The sequence below is a fragment of the Chiloscyllium punctatum genome, chromosome 10 (assembly GCF_047496795.1).
Source record: "Chiloscyllium punctatum isolate Juve2018m chromosome 10, sChiPun1.3, whole genome shotgun sequence".
In the NCBI taxonomy this organism is placed as follows: domain Eukaryota; kingdom Metazoa; phylum Chordata; class Chondrichthyes; order Orectolobiformes; family Hemiscylliidae; genus Chiloscyllium; species Chiloscyllium punctatum.
In genome coordinates, this window is record NC_092748.1 from 8,043,764 (window position 1) to 8,071,263 (window position 27,500).

The 27,500-nt window shown below is 54.4% G+C and overlaps 2 protein-coding genes across 3 annotated transcripts in view; both read right to left on the reverse strand.

The window, feature by feature from the left end:
• LOC140481863 (hyccin 2-like) overlaps nucleotides 1-27,500 on the reverse strand; it is a 96,903-nt gene that overhangs the window by 14,743 nt on the left and 54,660 nt on the right. The gene's annotated exons all lie outside the window — the stretch shown is intronic.
• The window catches only part of LOC140482525 (uncharacterized), a 33,057-nt gene continuing 10,934 nt past the window's right edge, over nucleotides 5,378-27,500 (reverse strand). Inside the window, exons 2-3 of the mRNA XM_072580083.1 lie at nucleotides 7,382-8,764; nucleotides 5,378-7,181 (exon numbers count right to left, since the gene is read on the reverse strand). Of these exons, the coding sequence (XP_072436184.1) occupies nucleotides 7,146-7,181; nucleotides 7,382-8,764 (1,419 nt within the window). The 3' untranslated portion in view covers nucleotides 5,378-7,145. The remainder of the gene's footprint in view (nucleotides 7,182-7,381; nucleotides 8,765-27,500) is intronic.

A 27,500-nucleotide genomic window follows, 5' to 3' on the forward strand; every position in this document is an offset into this window, starting at 1 on the left:
CACACACACACACACCAGAGCCCAACACACACACACACACCAGAGCCCAACACACACACACCAGAGCCCAACACACACACACACACCAGAGCCCAACACACACACACACACCAGAGCCCAACACACACACACCAGAGCCCAACACACACACACCAGAGCCCAACACACACACACCAGAGCCCAACACACACACACACACACCAGAGCCCAACACACACACACCAGAGCCCAATAAACACACACACACGAGAGCCCAACGCACACAGACACACTAGAGCCGAACACACACACCAGAGCCTAACACACACACACACACCAGAGCCTAACACACACACACACCAGAGCCCAACACACACACACACCAGAGCCCAACACACACACACCAGAGCCCTACACACACACACACAAGAGCCTAACACACAGACACACCAGAGCCCAACACACAGACACACCAGAGCCCAACACACACACACCAGAGCCCAACACACAGACACACCAGAGCCCAACACCCACACACACCAGAGCCTAACACACACACACACACCAGAGCCTAACACACACAAACACCAGAGCCCAACACACACACACACCAGAGCCCTACACACACACACACAAGAGCCTAACACACAGACACACCAGAGCCCAACACACAGACACACCAGAGCCCAACACACACACACCAGAGCCCAACACACAGACACACTAGAGCCCGACACACACACACCCGAGCCTAACACACACACACACACCAGAGCCCACCACACACACCAGAGCCCAACACACACAGACACACTAGAGCCCAACACACACACCAGAGCCCAACACACACACACACCAGAGCCCAACACACACACACACACCAGAGCCTAACACACACACACACCAGAGCCTAACACACACACACACCAGAGCCCGACACACACACACACACACGAGCCTAATACACACACCAGAGCCCGACACACACACACACACACCAGAGCCCAACACACACACACACACCAGAGCCCAACACACACACACACCAGAGCCCAATACACACACACACACACCAGAGCCCAATACACACACACACACACCAGAGCCCAACACACACACACACACCAGAGCCCAACACACACACACACACCAGAGCCCAACACACACACACACACACCAGAGCCCAACACACACACACCAGAGCCCAACACACACACACCAGAGCCCAACACACACACACACACCAGAGCCCAACACACACACACACCAGAGCCCAATACACACACACCAGAGCCCAACACACACACACCAGAGCCCAACACACACACACCAGAGCCCAACACACACACACCAGAGCCCAACACACACACACACACACCAGAGCCCAACACACACACACCAGAGCCCAATAAACACACACACACGAGAGCCCAACACAGACACCCCAGAGCCCAACACACACAGACACACTAGAGCCGAACACACACACCAGAGCCCAACACCCACACACACCAGAGCCTAACACACACACACACACCAGAGCCTAACACACACACACACACCAGAGCCCAACACACACACACCAGAGCCCTACACACACACACACAAGAGCCTAACACACAGACACACCAGAGCCCAACACACAGACACACCAGAGCCCAACACACACACACCAGAGCCCAACACACAGACACACCAGAGCCTAACACACACACACACACCAGAGCCTAACACACACACACACCAGAGCCTAACACAGACACACCAGAGCCCAACACAGACACACCAGAGCCTAACACAGACACACCAGAGCCCAACACAGACACACCAGAGCACAACACAGACACACCAGAGCCCAACACAGACACACCAGAGCCCAACACAGACACACCAGAGCCCAACACAGACACACCAGAGCCCAACACAGACACACACACACACACACCAGAGCCTAACACACACACACACCAGAGCCCGACACACACACACACACACGAGCCTAACACACACACCAGAGCCCGACACACACACACACACGAGCCTAACACACACACACACACCAGTGCCGAACACACAGACACACCAGAGCCCAACACAGACACACCAGAGCCCAACACAGACACACCAGAGCCCAACACAGACACACCAGAGCCCAACACAGACACACCAGAGCCCAACACAGACACACCAGAGCCCAACACAGACACACCAGAGCCCAACACAGACACACCAGAGCCCAACACAGACACACCAGAGCCCAACACAGACACACCAGAGCCCAACACAGACACACCAGAGCCCAACACACACACACACACCAGAGCCCAACACACACACACCAGAGCCCAACACACACACACCAGAGCCCAACACACACACACACACACACACACAAGAGCCTAACACACACACACACACAAGAGCCCTACACACACACACACACACACACAACTGAGCTCAACACACACACACACAACTGAGCTCAACACACACACACACAACTGAGCTCAACACACACACACAACTGAGCTCGACACACACACACACACAACTGAGCTCGATACACACACACAACTGAGCTCGATACACACACACAACTGAGCTCGACGCACACACACAACTGAGCTCGACACACACACACACAACTGAGCTCGACACACACACACAACTGAGCTCGACACACACACACACACAACTGAGCTCGACACACACACACACACACACAACTGAGCTCGACACACACACACACACACAACTGAGCTCGACACACACACAACTGAGCTCGATACACACACACAACTGAGCTCGATACACACACACAACTGAGCTCGATACACACACACACACACACACACAACTGAGCTCGACACACACACACACACACAACTGAGCTCGACACACACACACACACAACTGAGCTCGACACACACACACACACAACTGAGCTCGATACACACACACACAACTGAGCTCGATACACACACAACTGAGCTTGATACACACACACAACTGAGCTCAATACACACACACAACTGAGCTCGATACTCACACACACAACTGAGCTCGAGACACACACACACACACAACTGAGCTCAATACACACACACAACTGAGCTCGATACACACACACACACACACACAACTGAGCTCAATACACACACACACAACTGAGCTCAATACACACACACACACAACTGAGCTCGAGACACACACACACACACAACTGAGCTCGAGACACACACACACACACACAACTGAGCTCGAGACACACACACACATACAACTGAGCTCGAGACACACACACACACACACACAACTGAGCTCAATACACACACACACACAACTGAGCTCGAGACACACACACACACAACTGAGCTCGAGACACACACACACACACAACTGAGCTCGAGACACACACACACATACAACTGAGCTCGAGACACACACACACACACAACTGAGCTCGAGACACACACACACATACAACTGAGCTCGAGACACACACACACACACACACAACTGAGCTCAATACACACACACACACAACTGAGCTCGAGACACACACACACACAACTGAGCTCGAGACACACACACACACACAACTGAGCTCAATACACACACACACACACAAACAACTGAGCTCAATACACACACACACACAACTGAGCTCAATACACACACACACACAACTGAGCTCGAGACACACACACACACACACAACTGAGCTCGAGACACACACACACACACACAACTGAGCTCGAGACACACACACACACACACACACAACTGAGCTCGAGACACACACACACACACAACTGAGCTCGAGACACACACACACACACAACTGAGCTCAATACACACACACACACACAAACAACTGAGCTCAATACACACACACACACACACACACAACTGAGCTCGAGACACACACACAACTGAGCTCGAGACACACACACACACAACTGAGCTCGAGACACACACACACAACTGAGCTCAATACACACACACAACTGAGCTCGATACACACACACACACACAACTGAGCTCGATACACACAACTGAGCTCAATACACACACACACACAACTGAGCTCGAGACACACACACAACTGAGCTCGAGACACACACACACAACTGAGCTCGAGACACACACACACACACACACAACTGAGCTCAATACACACACACACACACAACTGAGCTCAATACACACACACACACAACTGAGCTCAATACACACACAACTGAGCTCAATACACACACACAACTGAGCTCAATACACACACAACTGAGCTCAATACACACACACAACTGAGCTCAATACACACACACAACTGAGCTCAATACACCCACACACACACACAACTGAGCTCAATACACCCACAACTGAGCTCAATACACCCACACACACACACACACAACTGAGCTCAATACATACACACACACACACAACTGAGCTCAATACACACACAACTGAGCTGAATACACACACACACACAACTGAGCTCAATACACACACAACTGAGCTGAACACACACACACGCACAACTGAGTTCGATACACACACACACACAACTGAGCTCGATACACACACACACACAACTGAGCTCGATACACACACACACACAGACAACTGAGCTTGATACAAACACACACACACAACTGAGCTCGATACACACACACACAACTGAGCTCGATACACACACACACAACTGAGCTTGATACACACACACACAACTGAGCTCGATACACACACACACAACTGAGCTCGATACACACACACAACTGAGCTCGATACACACACACACACACAACTGAGCTCGATACAAACACACACACACAACTGAGCTCGATACACACACACACACACACACACAACTGAGCTCAATACACCCACACACACACACAACTGAGCTCAATACACCCACAACTGAGCTCAATACACACACAACTGAGCTGAATACACACACACACACAACTGAGCTCAATACACACACAACTGAGCTGAACACACACACACGCACAACTGAGTTCGATACACACACACACACAACTGAGCTCGATACACACACACACACAACTGAGCTCGATACACACACACACACACAACTGAGCTCAATACACACACACACAACTGAGCTCGATACACACACACACACAACTGAGCTCGATACACACACACACACAGACAACTGAGCTTGATACAAACACACACACACAACTGAGCTCGATACACACACACACAACTGAGCTCGATACACACACACACAACTGAGCTCGATACACACACACACAACTGAGCTCGATACACACACACACACACAACTGAGCTCGATACACACACACACACACAACTGAGCTCGATACACACACACACACACACAACTGAGCTCGATACACACACACACACACAACTGAGCTCAATACACACACACACACACAACTGAGCTCAATACACACACACACACACCTGAGCTCGATACACACACACACACACAACTGAGCTCGATACACACACACACATACAACTGAGCTCGATACACACACACACACACAACTGAGCTCGATACACACACACACACACAACTGAGCTCAATACACACACACACACAACTGAGCTCAATACACACACAACTGAGCTGAATACACACACACACACAACTGAGCTCGATACACACACACAAACACAACTGAGCTCGATACAAACACACACACACAACTGAGCTCGATACAAACACACACAAACAACTGAGCTCGATACACACACACACACAACTGAGCCCAATACACACACAACTGAGCTGAATACACACACAACTGAGCTGAATACACACACACAACTGAGCTGAATACACACACACAACTGAGCTGAATACACACACACAACTGAGCTGAATACACACACACAACTGAGCTGAATACACACACACAACTGAGCTGAATACACACACACAACTGAGCTGAATACACACACACAACTGAGCTGAATACACACACACAACTGAGCTGAATACACACACACAACTGAGCTGAATACACACACACAACTGAGCTGAATACACACACACAACTGAGCTGAATACACACACACAACTGAGCTGAATACACACACACAACTGAGCTGAATACACACACACAACTGAGCTGAATACACACACACAACTGAGCTGAATACACACACACAACTGAGCTGAATACACACACACAACTGAGCTGAATACACACACACAACTGAGCTGAATACACACACACAACTGAGCTGAATACACACACACAACTGAGCTCAATACACACACACAACTGAGCTCAATACACACACACAACTGAGCTCAATACACACACACACACAACTGAGCTCGATACACACACACACACAACTGAGCTCGATACACACACACACACAACTGAGCTCGATACACACACACACACAACTGAGCTCGATACACACACACACACACAACTGAGCTCGATACACACACACACACACACACAACTGAGCTCGATACACACACACACACACAACTGAGCTCGATACACACACACACACACACACACACAACTGAGCTCGATACACACACACACACAACTGAGCTCGATACACACACACACACACACACACAACTGAGCTCGATACAAACACACACACACAACTGAGCTCGATACAAACACACACACACAACTGAGCTCGATACACACACACACACACACAACTGAGCTGGATACACACACACACACATAACTGAGCTCGATACACACACACACACATAACTGAGCTCAATACACACACACACAACTGAGCTCAATACACACACAACTGAGCTCAATACACACACACAACTGAGCTCAATACACACACACACACACACACAACTGAGCTCAATACACACACAACTGAGCTGAATACACACACAACTGAGCTCAATACACACACACAACTGAGCTCGATACAAACACACACACACAACTGAGCTCGATACACACACAACTGAGCTCGATACACACACACACACACAGAGCTCGATACACACACACACACACAACTGAGCTCAATACACACACAACTGAGCTCAATACACACACACACAACTGAGCTCAATACACACACACACAACTGAGCTCAATAGACACACACACAACTGAGCTCAACACACACACACACAACTGAGCTCAATACACACACAACTGAGCTGAATACACACACAACTGAGCTGAATACACACACACACACAACTGAGCTCAATACACACACAACTGAGCTCAATACACACACACAACTGAGCTCGATACACACACACAACTGAGCTCGATACACACACACACAACTGAGCTCGATACACACATACACACACAACTGAGCTCGATACACACACACACACACACAACTGAGCTGGATACACACACACACACACAACTGAGCTCGATACACACACACACACACAACTGAGCTCGATACACACACACACAACTGAGCTTGATACACACACACACACACACAACTGAGCTCGATACACACACAACTGAGCTCGATACACACACACACACACAACTGAGCTCGATACACACACACACACACACACAACTGAGCTCGATACACACACACACACACAACTGAGCTCGATACACACACACACACACAACTGAGCTCGATACACACACACACACACAACTGAGCTCGATACACACACACACACACACACACAACTGAGCTCGACACACACACACAACTGAGCTCGACACACACACACAACTGAGCTCGACACACACACACACACACACACAACTGAGCTCGATACACACACACACACACACAACTGAGCTCGACACACACACACAACTGAGCTCGATACACACACACACACACACACACAACTGAGCTCGATACACACACACACACACAACTGAGCTCGACACACACACACAACTGAGCTCGATACACACACACACACACACACAACTGAGCTCGATACACACACACACACACAACTGAGCTCGATACAAACACACACACACAACTGAGCTCGATAGACACACACACACACACACAACTGAGCTCGATACACACACACACACACAACTGAGCTCGATACAAACACACACACACAACTGAGCTCGATAGACACACACACACACACACAACTGAGCTCGACACACACACACAACTGAGCTCGATACACACACACACACACACACAACTGAGCTCGATACACACACACACACACAACTGAGCTCGATACACACACACACACACAACTGAGCTCGATACACACACACACACACACACAACTGAGCTCGATACACACACACACACACAACTGAGCTCGATACACACACACACACACAACTGAGCTCGATACACACACACACACACACACACAACTGAGCTCGACACACACACACACACACACACAACTGAGCTCGACACACACACACAACTGAGCTCGACACACACACACACACACACACACAACTGAGCTCGATACACACACACACACACACAACTGAGCTCGACACACACACACAACTGAGCTCGATACACACACACACACACACACACACAACTGAGCTCGATACACACACACACACACACACAACTGAGCTCGACACACACACACAACTGAGCTCGATACACACACACACACACACACAACTGAGCTCGATACACACACACACACACAACTGAGCTCGATACAAACACACACACACAACTGAGCTCGATAGACACACACACACAACTGAGCTCGATAGACACACACACACAACTGAGCTCGATACACACACACACACAACTGAGCTCAATACACACACAACTGAGCTGAATACACACACACACACACAACTGAGCTCAATACACACACAACTGAGCTGAATACACACACACACACACAACTGAGCTCAATACAAACACACACAACTGAGCTCGATACACACACACACACAACTGAGCTCGATACACACACACACACACACAACTGAGCTCGATACACACACACACACACACCTGAGCTCGATACACACACACACACACACCTGAGCTCGATACACACACACACACACACAACTGAGCTCGATACACACACACACACACAACTGAGCTCGATACACACACACACAACTGAGCTCGATACACACACACACACACACAACTGAGCTCGATACACACACACACACACACAACTGAGCTCAATACACACACACACACACAACTGAGCTCGATACAAACACACACACACAACTGAGCTCGATACACACACACACACACAACTGAGCTCGATACACACACACACACACACACAACTGAGCTCAATACACACACACACACACACACAACTGAGCTCAATACACACACACAACTGAGCTCAATACACACACACAACTGAGCTCAATACACACACACAACTGAGCTCAATACACACACACACACACACAACTGAGCTCGATACACACACACACAACTGAGCTCGATACACACACACACAACTGAGCTCGATACACACACACACACACAACTGAGCTCGATACACACACACACACACAACTGAGCTCGATACACACACACACACACACACAACTGAGCTCGATACACACACACACACACAACTGAGCTCGATACACACACACACACACAACTGAGCTCGATACACACACACACACACAACTGAGCTCAATACACACACAACTGAGCTCGATACACACACACACACAGAACTGAGCTCGATACACACACACAACTGAGCTCGATACACACACACACACACAACTGAGCTCGATACACACACACACACACAACTGAGCTCAATACACACACAACTGAGCTCGATACACACACACACACACAACTGAGCTCGATACACACACACACACACACACACAACTGAGCTCGATACACACACACACACACAACTGAGCTCAATACACACACACAACTGAGCTCGATACACACACACACACACACAACTGAGCTCGATACACACACACACAACTGAGCTCGATACACACACACACAACTGAGCTCGATACACACACACACACAACTGAGCTCAATACACACACAACTGAGCTCGATACACACACACACACAACTGAGCCCGATACACACACACAACTGAGCTCGATACACACACACACACAACTGAGCTCAATACACAGACACACACAACTGAGCTGAATACACACACACACAACTGAGCTGAATACACACACACACAACTGAGCTGAATACACACACACACACACAACTGAGCTCAATACACACACAACTGAGCTGAATACACACACACACACACACACAACTGAGCTCGATACACACACACACAAATGCGCTCGATACACACACACACAACTGAGCTCGATACACACACACACACAACTGAGCTCAATACACACACACACACAACTGAGCTGAATACACACACACACAACTGAGCTGAATACACACACACACACACACACACACAACTGAGCTCGATACACACACACACAAATGCGCTCGATACACACACACACAACTGAGCTCGATACACACACACACAACTGAGCTCGATACACACACACACAACTGAGCTCGATACACACACACACAACTGAGATCGATACACACACACACAACTGAGCTCGATACACCCACACAACTGAGCTCAATACACCCACACAACTGAGCTCAATACACCCACACAACTGAGCTCAATACACCCACACAACTGAGCTCAATACACCCACACAACTGAGCTCAATACACACACACACACAACTGAGCTCAATACACACACACACAACTGAGCTCAATACACACACACACAACTGAGCTCAATACACACACACAACTGAGCTCAATACACACACACAACTGAGCTCAATACACCCACACAACTGAGCTCAATACACACACACACACACAACTGAGCTCAATACACACACACACAACTGAGCTCAATACACACACACAACTGAGCTCAATACACCCACACACACACACACAACTGAGCTCAATACACACACACACACACAACTGAGCTCAATACACCCACACACACACTATTGGGCTCAGCAGACCCACACACACGCACACAAAATTGGGCTCAGCGCACGCACACAAAATTGGGCTCAGCGCACGCGCACGCGCGCACACACACACACACACACACACACAATTGGGCTCAGCAGACCCACACGCGCACACACAATTGGGCTCAGCGCGCGCATACACAATTGGGCTCAGCGCGCGCATACACAATTGGGCTCAGCGCGCGCGCACACACACACAATTGGGCTCAGCGCGCGCACACACACACACACAATTGGGCTCAGCACACCCACACACACACACACTCACACACAATTGGGCTCAGCGTGCGCACACACACAATTGGGCTCAGCATGCGCACACACGCACACAAAATTGGGCTCAGCGCACGCACACAAAATTGGGCTCAGCGCACGCGCACACACACACACACACACACACACACACAATTGGGCTCAGCAGACCCACACGCGCACACACAATTGGGCTCAGCGCGCGCATACACAATTGGGCTCAGCGCGCGCGCACACACACACAATTGGGCTCAGCGCGCGCACACACACACACACAATTGGGCTCAGCACACCCACACACACACACACTCACACACTCACACACAATTGGGCTCAGCGCGCGCACACACACACAATTGGGCTCAGCATGCGCGCACACACACACACAATTGGGCTCAGTGCGCGCGCGCACACACAATTGGGCTCAGCACACAGACACACACACAATTGGGCTCAGTGTGCGCACACACACACACACAATTGGGCTCAGCGCGCACACACACACACACAATTGGGCTCAGCGCGCACACACACACAATTGGGCTCAGTGCGCGCACACACACACCCACACACACACCCAATTGGGCTCAGCGCGCGCACACACACACACACAATTGGGCTCAGCGCATGCGCGCGCACACTCACACGCACAATTGGGCTCAGCATGCGCACACACACACACTCACAATTGGGCTCAGCGTGCGCACACACACACACACAATTGGGCTCAGTGTGCGCGCGCATACACAATTGGGCTCAGCACACAGACACACACACACAATTGGGCTCAGCACACGCGCACGCACACACACACAATTGGGCTCAGCGCGCGCACACACACAATTGGGCTCAGCACACCCACACACACACACAATTGGGCTCAGCACGCGCACACACACACACAATTGGGCTCAGCGCGTGCGTGCGTGCACACACACACACACAATTGGGCTCAGCGCGTGCGCGCGCACACTCACTCACACAATTGGGCTCAGCGCGCGCACACACACACAATTGGGCTCAGTGCGCACGCGCATACACAGACACACACACAATTGGGCTCAGCGTGCGCACACCCTCACACGCACACAATTGGGCTCAGCACAGCCACACACACACCCAATTGGGCTCAGCGCACGCACACACACACACAATTGGGCACAGCGCGTGCGCGCGCACACACACACACACACAATTGGGCTCAGCGCGCGCACACACACACACGGGCTCAGCACACGTGCACGCGCGCGCACACACTCACACAATTGGGCTCAGCACAACCACACACACACACAATTGGGCTCAGCGCGCGCACACACACACACAATTGGGCTCAGCGCGTGCGCGCGCGCGCACACACACACACAATTGGGCTCAGTGCGCGCACACACACACACACAATTGGGCTCAGCGCGCGTACGCACGCACACACACACAAAATTGGGCTCAGCACGCGCACACACACAATTGGGCTCAGTGCGCACACACACACACACACACAATTGGGCTCAGTGCGCACACACACAATTGGGCTCAGCGCGCACACACACACACAATTGGGCTCAGCGCGCGCGCGCACACACACACACACACACACGCACAATTGGGCTTAGCGCACACACACACACACAAACACAATTGGGCTCAGCGCGCACACACACACACACAATTGGGCTCAGCACAACCACACACACACACAATTGAGCTCAGCACACGTGCACGCGCACGCACACACTCACACAATTGGGCTCAGCACAACCACACACACACACAATTGGGCTCAGTGCACGCACACACACACACACAATTGGGCTCAGCGCGCGTACGCACGCACACACACACACAATTGGGCTCAGCGCGCGCACACACACAATTGGGCTCAGCACACCCACACACACACACAATTGGGCTCAGCGCACACGCGCACACACACACAAAATTGGGCTCAGCATGCACACACACACACAATTGGGCTCAGTGCGCACACACACACACACACACAATTGGGCTCAGTGCGCGCACACACACACATACAATTGGGCTCAGCGCGCGCGCACACACACACAATTGGGCTCAGCGCGCACACACACACACACAATTGGGCTCAGCGCACGCGCACACACACACAATTGGGCTCAGCACACGCGCGCACACACAAAATTGGGCTCAGCGTGCACACACACACACAATTGGGCTTAGCGCGCACACACACACACAATTGGGCTCAGCGCGCGCACACACACACACACAATTGGGCTTAGCGCGCACACACACACACACAATTGGGCTTAGCGCGCACACACACACAATTGGGCTCAGCGCGCGCACACACACACACACACAATTGGGCTCAGCGCGCGCGCACACACAATTGGGCTCAGCACACCCACACACACACACAATTGGGCTCAGTATGTGCACACACACACACACAATTGGGCTCAGCGCGTGCGTGCGCACACACACAATTGGGATCAGCGCGTGCGCGCACACACACACACAATTGGGCTCAGCGCACGCACACACACAATTGGGCTCAGTATGTGCACACACACACACAATTGGGCTCAGCGCGTGCGTGCGCACACACACAATTGGGATCAGCGCGTGCGCGCACACACACACACAATTGGGCTCAGCGCACGCACACACACAATTGGGCTCAGCGCGCGCGCACACACAATTAGGCTCAGCACACCCACACACACACACACAATTGGGCTCACTGCGCGCGCGCACACACACACACACACACACACAATTGGGATGAGCGCACGCGCGCACACACACACACACAATTGGGCACAGCACGCGCGCGCGCACACACAAACAATTAGGCTCAGCGCGCGCACACACACACACACACACACAATTGGGCTCAGCGCGCGCACACACACACACACACAATTAGGCTCAGTGCGCGCACACACACAATTGGGCTCAGCACACCCACACACACACACACAATTGAGCTCAGTGCGCGCGCACACACACACACAGAATTGAGCTCAGTGCGCGCGCATGCACACACACACACACACAATTGAGCTCAGCACGCGCGCACACAATTGGGCTCAGCGCGCATACACACACACAATTGGGCTCAGCGCGCGCGCACACACACAATTGGGCTCAGAGCGCGCGCGCACACACACACAATTGGGCTCAGCGCGCACACACACACAAACAATTGGGCTCAGCACACCCACACACACACACAATTGGGCTCAGCGCGCACGCACACACAATTGAGCTCAGCACACCCACACACACAATTGGGCTCAGCGCGCGCGCACACACACACACACACAATTGGGCTCAGCACACCCACACACACACACAATTGGGCTCAGCGCGCACACACACACACACAATTGGGCTCAGCACACCCACACACACACAATTGGGCTCAGCACGCGCACACACACACACACACACACAATTGGGCTCAGCACGCGCACACACACACACTATTGGGCTCAGCGCGCGCGCACACACACAATTGGGCTCAGCGCGCGCGCACACACACACACAATTGGGCTCAGCGCGCGCGCACACACACACACACAATTGGGCTCAGCGCGCGCACGCACACACACACAATTGGGCTCAGCGCGCGCGCACACACACACACGATTGGGCTCAGCGCGCACACGCACACACACTATTGGGCTCAGCGCGCGCGCGCACACACACACACACAATTGGGCTCAACGCGCGCGCACACACACACCCAATTGGGCTCAGCATGTGCACACACATACAATTGGGCTCAGCACACTGACACACAGATGATTGAGCTCAGAACACACACAAAATTGGGCTCAGCGCGCGCGCACACACACACACACACACACACAATTGGGCTCAGCACACCCACACACACACACACAATTGGGCTCAGCACGCGCACACAAACACACACACACAATTGGGCTCAGCGTGCGCACACACACACACACACACAATTGGGCTCAGCGCACACACACACACACACACACACACACACACACACACACACAATTGGGCTCAGCGCACACACACACACACACACAATTGGGCTCAGCGCGCGCACACACACACACAATTGGGCTCAGCGCGCGCGCACACACACACAATTGGGCTCAGCGCGCGCGCACACACACACAATTGGGCTCAGCGCGCATACACACACAATTGGGCTCAGCGCGCGCACACACACACAATTAGGCTCAGCGCGCGCACACACAATTGGGCTCAGTGCGCGCACACACACAATTGGGCTCAGCACACCCACACACACACACAATTGAGCTCAGTGCGCGCACACACACACACAGAATTGAGCTCACCGCGCGCGCGCACACACACACACACACACACACAATTGGGATGAGCGCGTGCACACACACACACACACTTGGGCTCAGCGCGCGCGCACACAATTGGGCTCAGTGCGCGCACGCACACACACAATTGGGCTCAGCGCGTGCGCACACACACACACACACACACACACGCACAATTGGGCTCAGCATGCGCACACACACACAATTGGGCTCAGCACGTGCGTGCGCGCACCCACACACACAATTGAGCTCTGTGCGCGCGCACACACACACACACACACACACACAATTGGGCTCAGTGCGTGCGTGCGCACACACACACACTCGCACAATTGGGCTCAGCATGCGCACACACACACAATTGGGCTCAGCACGTGCGTGCGCGCACACACACACACAATTGGGCTCAGCACACCCACACACACACACACAATTGGGCTCACCGCGCGCGCACACACACACACACACACAATTGGGATGAGCGCGCGCGCACACACACACACAATTGGGCTCAGCGCGCGCGCACACACACACGAGCTCAGTGCGCGCACGCACACACACAATTGGGCTCAGCGCGAATGCGCGCACGCACACACACAATTGGGCTCGATACACACACACACACACACACAACTGAGCTCGATACACACACACACACAACTGAGCTCGATACACACACACACACAACTGAGCTCGATACACACACACACACACAACTGAGCTCGATACACACACACACACACAACTGAGCTCAATACACACACAACTGAGCTCGATACACACACACACACAGAACTGAGCTCGATACACACACACAACTGAGCTCGATACACACACACACACACAACTGAGCTCGATACACACACACACACACAACTGAGCTCAATACACACACAACTGAGCTCGATACACACACACACACACAACTGAGCTCGATACACACACACACACACACACACACAACTGAGCTCGATACACACACACACACACAACTGAGCTCAATACACACACACAACTGAGCTCGATACACACACACACACACAACTGAGCTCGATACACACACACACAACTGAGCTCGATACACACACACACAACTGAGCTCGATACACACACACACACAACTGAGCTCAATACACACACAACTGAGCTCGATACACACACACACACAACTGAGCCCGATACACACACACAACTGAGCTCGATACACACACACACACAACTGAGCTCAATACACAGACACACACAACTGAGCTGAATACACACACACACAACTGAGCTGAATACACACACACACAACTGAGCTGAATACACACACACACACACACACAACTGAGCTCGATACACACACACACAACTGAGCTGAATACACACACACACAACTGAGCTGAATACACACACACACAACTGAGCTGAATACACACACACACACACACACAACTGAGCTCGATACACACACACACAAATGCGCTCGATACACACACACACAACTGAGCTCGATACACACACACACACAACTGAGCTCAATACACACACACACACAACTGAGCTGAATACACACACACACAACTGAGCTGAATACACACACACACACACACAACTGAGCTCGATACACACACACACAAATGCGCTCGATACACACACACACAACTGAGCTCGATACACACACACACAACTGAGCTCGATACACACACACACAACTGAGCTCGATACACACACACACAACTGAGCTCGATACACACACACACAACTGAGCTCGATACACACACACACAACTGAGCTCGATACACACACACACAACTGAGCTCGATACACACACACACAACTGAGCTCGATACACACACACACAACTGAGCTCGATACACACACACACAACTGAGCTCAATACACCCACACAACTGAGCTCAATACACCCACACAACTGAGCTCAATACACCCACACAACTGAGCTCAATACACCCACACAACTGAGCTCAATACACCCACACAACTGAGCTCAATACACACACACACACAACTGAGCTCAATACACACACACACAACTGAGCTCAATACACACACACACAACTGAGCTCAATACACACACACAACTGAGCTCAATACACACACACAACTGAGCTCAATACACCCACACAACTGAGCTCAATACACACACACACACACAACTGAGCTCAATACACACACACACAACTGAGCTCAATACACACACACAACTGAGCTCAATACACCCACACACACACACACAACTGAGCTCAATACACACACACACACACAACTGAGCTCAATACACCCACACACACACAATTGGGCTCAGCAGACCCACACACACGCACACAAAATTGGGCTCAGCGCACGCACACAAAATTGGGCTCAGCGCACGCACACAAAATTGGGCTCAGCGCACGCGCACGCGCGCACACACACACACACACACAATTGGGCTCAGCAGACCCACACGCGCACACACAATTGGGCTCAGCGCGCGCATACACAATTGGGCTCAGCGCGCGCGCACACACACACAATTGGGCTCAGCGCGCGCACACACACACACACACAATTGGGCTCAGCACACCCACACACACACACACTCACACACAATTGGGCTCAGCGTGCGCACACACACACAATTGGGCTCAGCGAGCACACACACACAATTGGGCTCAGCATGCGCACACACGCACACAAAATTGGGCTCAGCGCACGCACACAAAATTGGGCTCAGCGCACGCGCACGCGCACGCGCACACACACACACACACACACACACACACAATTGGGCTCAGCAGACCCACACGCGCACACACAATTGGGCTCAGCGCGCGCATACACAATTGGGCTCAGCGCGCGCGCACACACACACAATTGGGCTCAGCGCGCGCACACACACACACACAATTGGGCTCAGCACACCCACACACACACACACTCACACACTCACACACAATTGGGCTCAGCGCGCGCACACACACACAATTGGGCTCAGCATGCGCGCACACACACACACAATTGGGCTCAGTGCGCGCGCGCACACACAATTGGGCTCAGCACACAGACACACACACAATTGGGCTCAGTGTGCGCACACACACACACACAATTGGGCTCAGCGCGCACACACACACACACAATTGGGCTCAGCGCGCACACACACACAATTGGGCTCAGTGCGCGCACACACACACCCACACACACACCCAATTGGGCTCAGCGCGCGCACACACACACACACAATTGGGCTCAGCGCATGCGCGCGCACACTCACACGCACAATTGGGCTCAGCATGCGCACACACACACACTCACAATTGGGCTCAGCGCGCGCACACACACACACAATTGGGCTCAGTGTGCGCGCGCATACACAATTGGGCTCAGCACACAGACACACACACACAATTGGGCTCAGCACACGCGCACGCACACACACACAATTGGGCTCAGCGCGCGCACACACACAATTGGGCTCAGCACACCCACACACACACACAATTGGGCTCAGCACGCGCACACACACACACAATTGGGCTCAGCGCGTGCGTGCGTGCACACACACACACACAATTGGGCTCAGCGCGTGCGCGCGCACACTCACTCACACAATTGGGCTCAGCGCGCGCACACACACACAATTGGGCTCAGTGCGCACGCGCATACACAGACACACACACAATTGGGCTCAGCGTGCGCACACCCTCACACGCACACAATTGGGCTCAGCACAGCCACACACACACCCAATTGGGCTCAGCGCACGCACACACACACACAATTGGGCACAGCGCGTGCGCACACACACACACACACACAATTGGGCTCAGCGCGCGCACACACACACACACACACATGGGCTCAGCACACGTGCACGCGCGCGCACACACTCACACAATTGGGCTCAGCACAACCACACACACACACAATTGGGCTCAGCGCGCGCACACACACACACAATTGGGCTCAGCGCGTGCGCGCGCGCGCACACACACACACAATTGGGCTCAGTGCGCGCACACACACACACACAATTGGGCTCAGCGCGCGTACGCACGCACACACACACAAAATTGGGCTCAGCACGCGCACACACACAATTGGGCTCAGTGCGCACACACACACACACACACAATTGGGCTCAGTGCGCACACACACAATTGGGCTCAGCGCGCACACACACACACAATTGGGCTCAGCGCGCGCGCGCACACACACACACACACACACGCACAATTGGGCTTAGCGCACACACACACACACAAACACAATTGGGCTCAGCGCGCACACACACACACACAATTGGGCTCAGCACAACCACACACACACACAATTGAGCTCAGCACACGTGCACGCACACACTCACACAATTGGGCTCAGCACAACCACACACACACACAATTGGGCTCAGTGCACGCACACACACACACACAATTGGGCTCAGCGCGCGTACGCACGCACACACACACACAATTGGGCTCAGCACACCCACACACACACACAATTGGGCTCAGCGCACACGCGCACACACACACAAAATTGGGCTCAGCATGCACACACACACACAATTGGGCTCAGTGCGCACACACACACACACACACACAATTGGGCTCAGTGCGCGCACACACACACATACAATTGGGCTCAGCGCGCGCGCACACACACACAATTGGGCTCAGCGCGCACACACACACACACAATTGGGCTCAGCGCACGCGCACACACACACAATTGGGCTCAGCACACGCGCGCACACACAAAATTGGGCTCAGCGTGCACACACACACACAATTGGGCTTAGCGCGCACACACACACACAATTGGGCTCAGCGCGCGCACACACACACACACAATTGGGCTTAGCGCACACACACACACACAATTGGGCTTAGCACGCACACACACACAATTGGGCTCAGCGCGCGCACACACACACACACACAATTGGGCTCAGCGCGCGCGCACACACAATTGGGCTCAGCGCGCGCACACACACACACACACAATTGGGCTCAGCGCGCGCGCACACACAATTGGGCTCAGCACACCCACACACACACACAATTGGGCTCAGTATGTGCACACACACACACACAATTGGGCTCAGCGCGTGCGTGCGCACACACACAATTGGGATCAGCGCGTGCGCGCACACACACACACAATTGGGCTCAGCGCACGCACACACACAATTGGGCTCAGTATGTGCACACACACACACAATTGGGCTCAGCGCGTGCGTGCGCACACACACAATTGGGATCAGCGCGTGCGCGCACACACACACACAATTGGGCTCAGCGCACGCACACACACAATTGGGCTCAGCGCGCGCGCACACACAATTGGGCTCAGCACACCCACACACACACACACAATTGGGCTCACTGCGCGCGCGCACACACACACACACACACACACAATTGGGATGAGCGCACGCGCGCACACACACACACACAATTGGGCACAGCACGCGCGCGCGCACACACAAACAATTAGGCTCAGCGCGCGCACACACACACACACACACACAATTGGGCTCAGCGCGCGCACACACACACACACACAATTAGGCTCAGTGCGCGCACACACACAATTGGGCTCAGCACACCCACACACACACACACAATTGAGCTCAGTGCGCGCGCACACACACACACAGAATTGAGCTCAGTGCGCGCGCATGCACACACACACACACACAATTGAGCTCAGCACGCGCGCACACAATTGGGCTCAGCGCGCATACACACACACACAATTGGGCTCAGAGCGCGCGCGCACACACACACAATTGGGCTCAGCGCGCACACACACACAAACAATTGGGCTCAGCACACCCACACACACACACAATTGGGCTCAGCGCGCACGCACACACAATTGAGCTCAGCACACCCACACACACAATTGGGCTCAGCGCGCGCACACACACACACACACAATTGGGCTCAGCACACCCACACACACACACAATTGGGCTCAGCGCGCACACACACACACACAATTGGGCTCAGCACACCCACACACACACAATTGGGCTCAGCACGCGCACACACACACACACACACACAATTGGGCTCAGCACGCGCACACACACACACTATTGGGCTCAGCGCGCGCGCACACACACAATTGGGCTCAGCGCGCGCGCACACACACACACAATTGGGCTCAGCGCGCGCGCACACACACACACACAATTGGGCTCAGCGCGCGCACACACACACACACAATTGGGCTCAGCGCGCGCGCACACACACACACAATTGGGCTCAGCGCGCACACGCACACACACTATTGGGCTCAGCGCGCGCGCGCACACACACACACACAATTGGGCTCAACGCGCGCGCACACACACACCCAATTGGGCTCAGCATGTGCACACACATACAATTGGGCTCAGCACACTGACACACAGATGATTGAGCTCAGAACACACACAAAATTGGGCTCAGCGCGCGCGCACACACACACACACACACAATTGGGCTCAGCACACCCACACACACACACACAATTGGGCTCAGCACGCGCACACAAACACACACACACAATTGGGCTCAGCGCGCGCACACACACACACACACACAATTGGGCTCAGCGCACACACACACACACACACACACACACACACAATTGGGCTCAGCGCACACACACACACACACACACACAATTGGGCTCAGCGCGCGCACACACACACACAATTGGGCTCAGCGCGCGCACACACACACACACAATTGGGCTCAGCGCGCGCGCACACACACACAATTGGGCTCAGCGCGCATACACACACAATTGGGCTCAGCGCGCGCACACACACACAATTAGGCTCAGCGCGCGCACACACAATTGGGCTCAGTGCGCGCACACACACAATTGGGCTCAGCACACCCACACACACACACAATTGAGCTCAGTGCGCGCACACACACACACAGAATTGAGCTCAGTGCGCGCACGCACACACACACAATTGGGCTCACCGCGCGCGCGCACACACACACACACACACAATTGGGATGAGCGCGTGCACACACACACACACACTTGGGCTCAGCGCGCGCGCACACAATTGGGCTCAGTGCGCGCACGCACACACACAATTGGGCTCAGCGCGTGCGCACACACACACACACACACACACACGCACAATTGGGCTCAGCATGCGCACACACACACAATTGGGCTCAGCACGTGCGTGCGCGCACCCACACACACAATTGAGCTCTGTGCGCGCGCACACACACACACACACACACACAATTGGGCTCAGTGCGTGCGTGCGCACACACACACACTCGCACAATTGGGCTCAGCATGCGCACACACACACAATTGGGCTCAGCACGTGCGTGCGCGCACACACACACACAATTGGGCTCAGCACACCCACACACACACACACAATTGGGCTCACCGCGCGCGCACACACACACACACACACAATTGGGATGAGCGCGCGCGCACACACACACACAATTGGGCTCAGCGCGCGCGCACACACACACGAGCTCAGTGCGCGCACGCACACACACAATTGGGCTCAGCGCGAATGCGCGCACGCACACACACAATTGGGCTCAGCGCGCGCGCACACACACACAATTAGGCTCAGCGCGCGCACACACACAATTGGGCTCAGTGCACGCACACACACAATTGGGCTCAGCACACCCACACACACACACGCAATTGGGCTCACCGCGCGCGCGCACACACACACACACACAATTGGGATGAGCGCGCGCGCGTGCACACACACACAATTGGGCTCAGCGCACGCGCGCACACACACGAGCTCAGCGTGCGCGCACACAATTGGGCTCAGCGCGTGCGCGCACACACACACACACACACACACACACACACGCACAATTGGGCTCAGCATGCGCGCACACACACAATTGGGCTCAGCACGTGCGTGCGCGCACCCACACACACAATTGAGCTCTGTGCGCGCGCACACACACACACACAATTGGGCTCAGCGCGTGCGCGCGCACACACACACTCGCACAATTGGGCTCAGCATGCGCACACACACACAATTGGGCTCAGCACGTGCGTGCGCGCACACACACACACAATTGAGCTCTGTGCGCGCGCACACACACACACACACAATTGGACTCAGCGCGTGCGTGCGCACACACACACACTCGCACAATTGGGCTCAGCATGCGCACACACACAATTGGGCTCAGCACGTGCGTGCGCGCACACACACACACAATTGAGCTCTGTGCGCGCGCACACACAATTGGGCTCAGCGCGTGCGCGCACACACACACACAATTGGGCTCAGCGCGCGCGCACACACACACACACAATTGAGCTCAGCGTGCGCGCGCGCACACACACACACACACACACACAATTGGGCTCAGCGCGCGCGCGCACACACACACACACACACAATTGGGCTCAGCGCGCGCACACACACACACACACAATTGGGCTCAGCGCGCGCGCACACACACACACAATTGGGATGAGCGCGCACACACACAATTGGGCTCAGCGCGCGCACACACACACACACACAATTGGGATGAGTGCGCATGCGCGCACACACACACAATTGGGCTCAGCGCGCGCACACACACAATTGGGCTCAGCGCGCGCACACACACAATTGGGCTCAGTGCGCGCACACACACAATTGGGCTCAGCACACCCACACACACACACACAATTGAGCTCAGTGCGCGCACGCACACACACACACACACACACACACACACACACACACACACAATTGGGCTCACCGCGCGCGCGCGCACACACACACACAATTGGGATGAGCGCGCGCGCGCGCACACACACAATTGGGCTCAGCGCGCACACACACACAATTGGGCTCAGTGCGCGCACACACACAATTGGGCTCAGTGCGCGCACACACACAATTGGGCTCAGCACACCCACACACACACACAATTGAGCTCAGTGCGCGCACGCACGCACACACACACACACACACACACACACACACACACACAATTGGGCTCACCGCGCGCGCGCGCACACACACACACACAATTGGGATGAGCGCGCGTGCGCACACACACACACACACACACAATTGGGCTCAGCGCGCGCGCACACACACACAATTGGGCTCAGTGCGCGCACGCACACACACTCGCACAATTGGGCTCAGCATGCACACACACACACAATTGGGCTCAGCACGTGCGTGCGCGCACACACACACACAATTGAGCTCTGTGCGCGCGCACACACAATTGGGCTCAGCGCGTGCGCGCACACAATTGGGCTCAGCACACCCACACACACACAAAATTGAGCTCAGTGGGCGCACACACACACACACACAGAATTGAGCTCAGTGCGCGCGCGCGCACACACACACACACACAATTGGGCTCAGCGCGCGCACACACACACACACACAATTGGGTTCAGCGCGCGCACACGCACACACACACACACACAATTGGGCTCAGATCGCGCACACACACAATTGGGCTCAGCACACCCACACACACACCCAATTGGGCTCAGCGCGCGCGCACACAGTCACACGATTGGGCTCAGCGCGCGCGCGCACACACAATTGGGCTCAGCGCGCGCGCGCACACACAATTGGGCTCAGCGCGCGCGCGCACACACAATTGGGCTCAGCGCGCGCGCGCACACACAATTGGGCTCAGCGCGCGCGCGCACACACAATTGGGCTCAGCGCGCGCGCGCACACACAATTGGGCTCAGCGCGCGCGCGCACACACAATTGGGCTCAGCGCGCGCGCGCACACACAATTGGGCTCAGCGCGCGCGCGCACACACACAATGGGGCTCAGCGCGCGCACACACACACAATTAGACTCAGCGCGCGCACACACAATTGGGCTCAGCGCGCGCGCGCACACACACAATTGGGCTCAGCGCACCCACACACACACACAAAATTGAGCTCAGTGGGCGCACACACACACACACACACAGAATTGAGCTCAGTGCGCGCGTGCGCACGCACACACACACAATTGGGCTCAGCACACCCACACACACACAAAATTGAGCTCAGTGGGCGCACACACACACACACACAGAATTGAGCTCAGTGCGCGCGTGCGCACGCACACACACACACAATTGGGATGAGCGCGCGCGCGCACACACACACACACAATTGGGCTCAGCGCGCACACACACACACACACAATTGGGCTCAGCGTGCGCGCACACAATTGGGCTCAGTGCGCGCGCGCACACACACACAATTGGGCTCAGCGCATGCGCGCACACACACACACACACAATTGAGCTCAGTGCGCGCACACACACACAATTGGGCTCAGCGCATGCGCGCACACACACAATTGAGCTCAGCGCACCCACACACACACACACACACACACACACAATTGGGCTCAGTGCGCGCGCGCATACACAATTGGGCTCAGCACACAGACACACATACAATTGGGCTCAGCGCGCGCACACACACACAATTGGGCACAGCGCGTGCGTACGCGCACACACACGCACAATTGGGCTCAGCATGCGCACACACACACAATTGGGCTCAGCACCTGCATACGCGCACACACACACCCAATTGGGCTCAGCGCGCGCACACACACACAATTGGGCTCAGCGCGTGCGCGCGCACACACACACACACACACACAATTGGGCTCAGCGTGTGCGCACACACAAAATTGGGCTCAGCGCGCGCGCGCATACACAATTGGGTTCAGCGCGCGCGCACGCACACACACACACACAATTGGGCTCAGCGTGCGCGCGCACACACACACACACACAATTGGGCTCAGCGTGCGCGCGCACACACACACACACACACACAATTGGGCTCAGCGCGCGCGCACACACACACAATTGGGCTCAGCGCGCGCGCGCACACACACACAATTGGGCTCAGCGCGCGCGCGCACACACACACAATTGGGCTCAGCGCGCGCGCGCACACACACACAATTGGGCTCAGCGCGCCGCGCACACACACACAATTGGGCTCAGCGCGCGCGCGCACACACACACACACACAATTGGGCTCAGCGCGCGCGCGCACACACACACACACACAATTGGGCTCAGCGCGCGCGCGCACACACACACACACACACACACAATTGGGCTCAGCGCGCGCGCGCACACACACACACACACAATTGGGCTCAGCGCGCGCGCACACACACACACAATTGGGCTCAGCGTGCGCGCGCGCACACACACACACACACAATTGGGCTCAGCGTGCGCGCGCACACACACACACACACACAATTGGGCTCAGCGTGCGCGCGCGCGCACACACACACACACAAAATGGGGCTCAGCACACACAATTGGGCTCAGCACACACAATTGGGCTCAGCACGTGCGCGCGCACACACACACACACACAATTGAGCTCAGTGCGCGCGCACACACACACACAATTGGGCTCAGCGCATGCGCACACACACACACAATTGGGCTCAGCGCACCCACACACACACACACACAATTGGGCTCAGTGCGCACGCGCATACACAATTGGGCTCAGCACACACACACAATTGGGCACAGCGCGCGCACACACACACACGTGGACTCAGCATGCGCACACACACACAATTGGGCACAGCGCGTGCGTACGCGCACACACACCCACACACACGCACAATTGGGCTCAGCATGCGCACACACACACACAATTGGGCTCAGCGCGTGCGTACGCGCACACACACACCCAATTGGGCTCAGCGCACGCACACACACACACACACAATTGGGCTCAGCGCGTGCGCACGCACACACACACACACACACACACAATTGGGCTCAGCGCGTGCGTGCGCGCACACACACACACACAATTGGGCTCAGCGCGTGCGCGCACACACACACACAC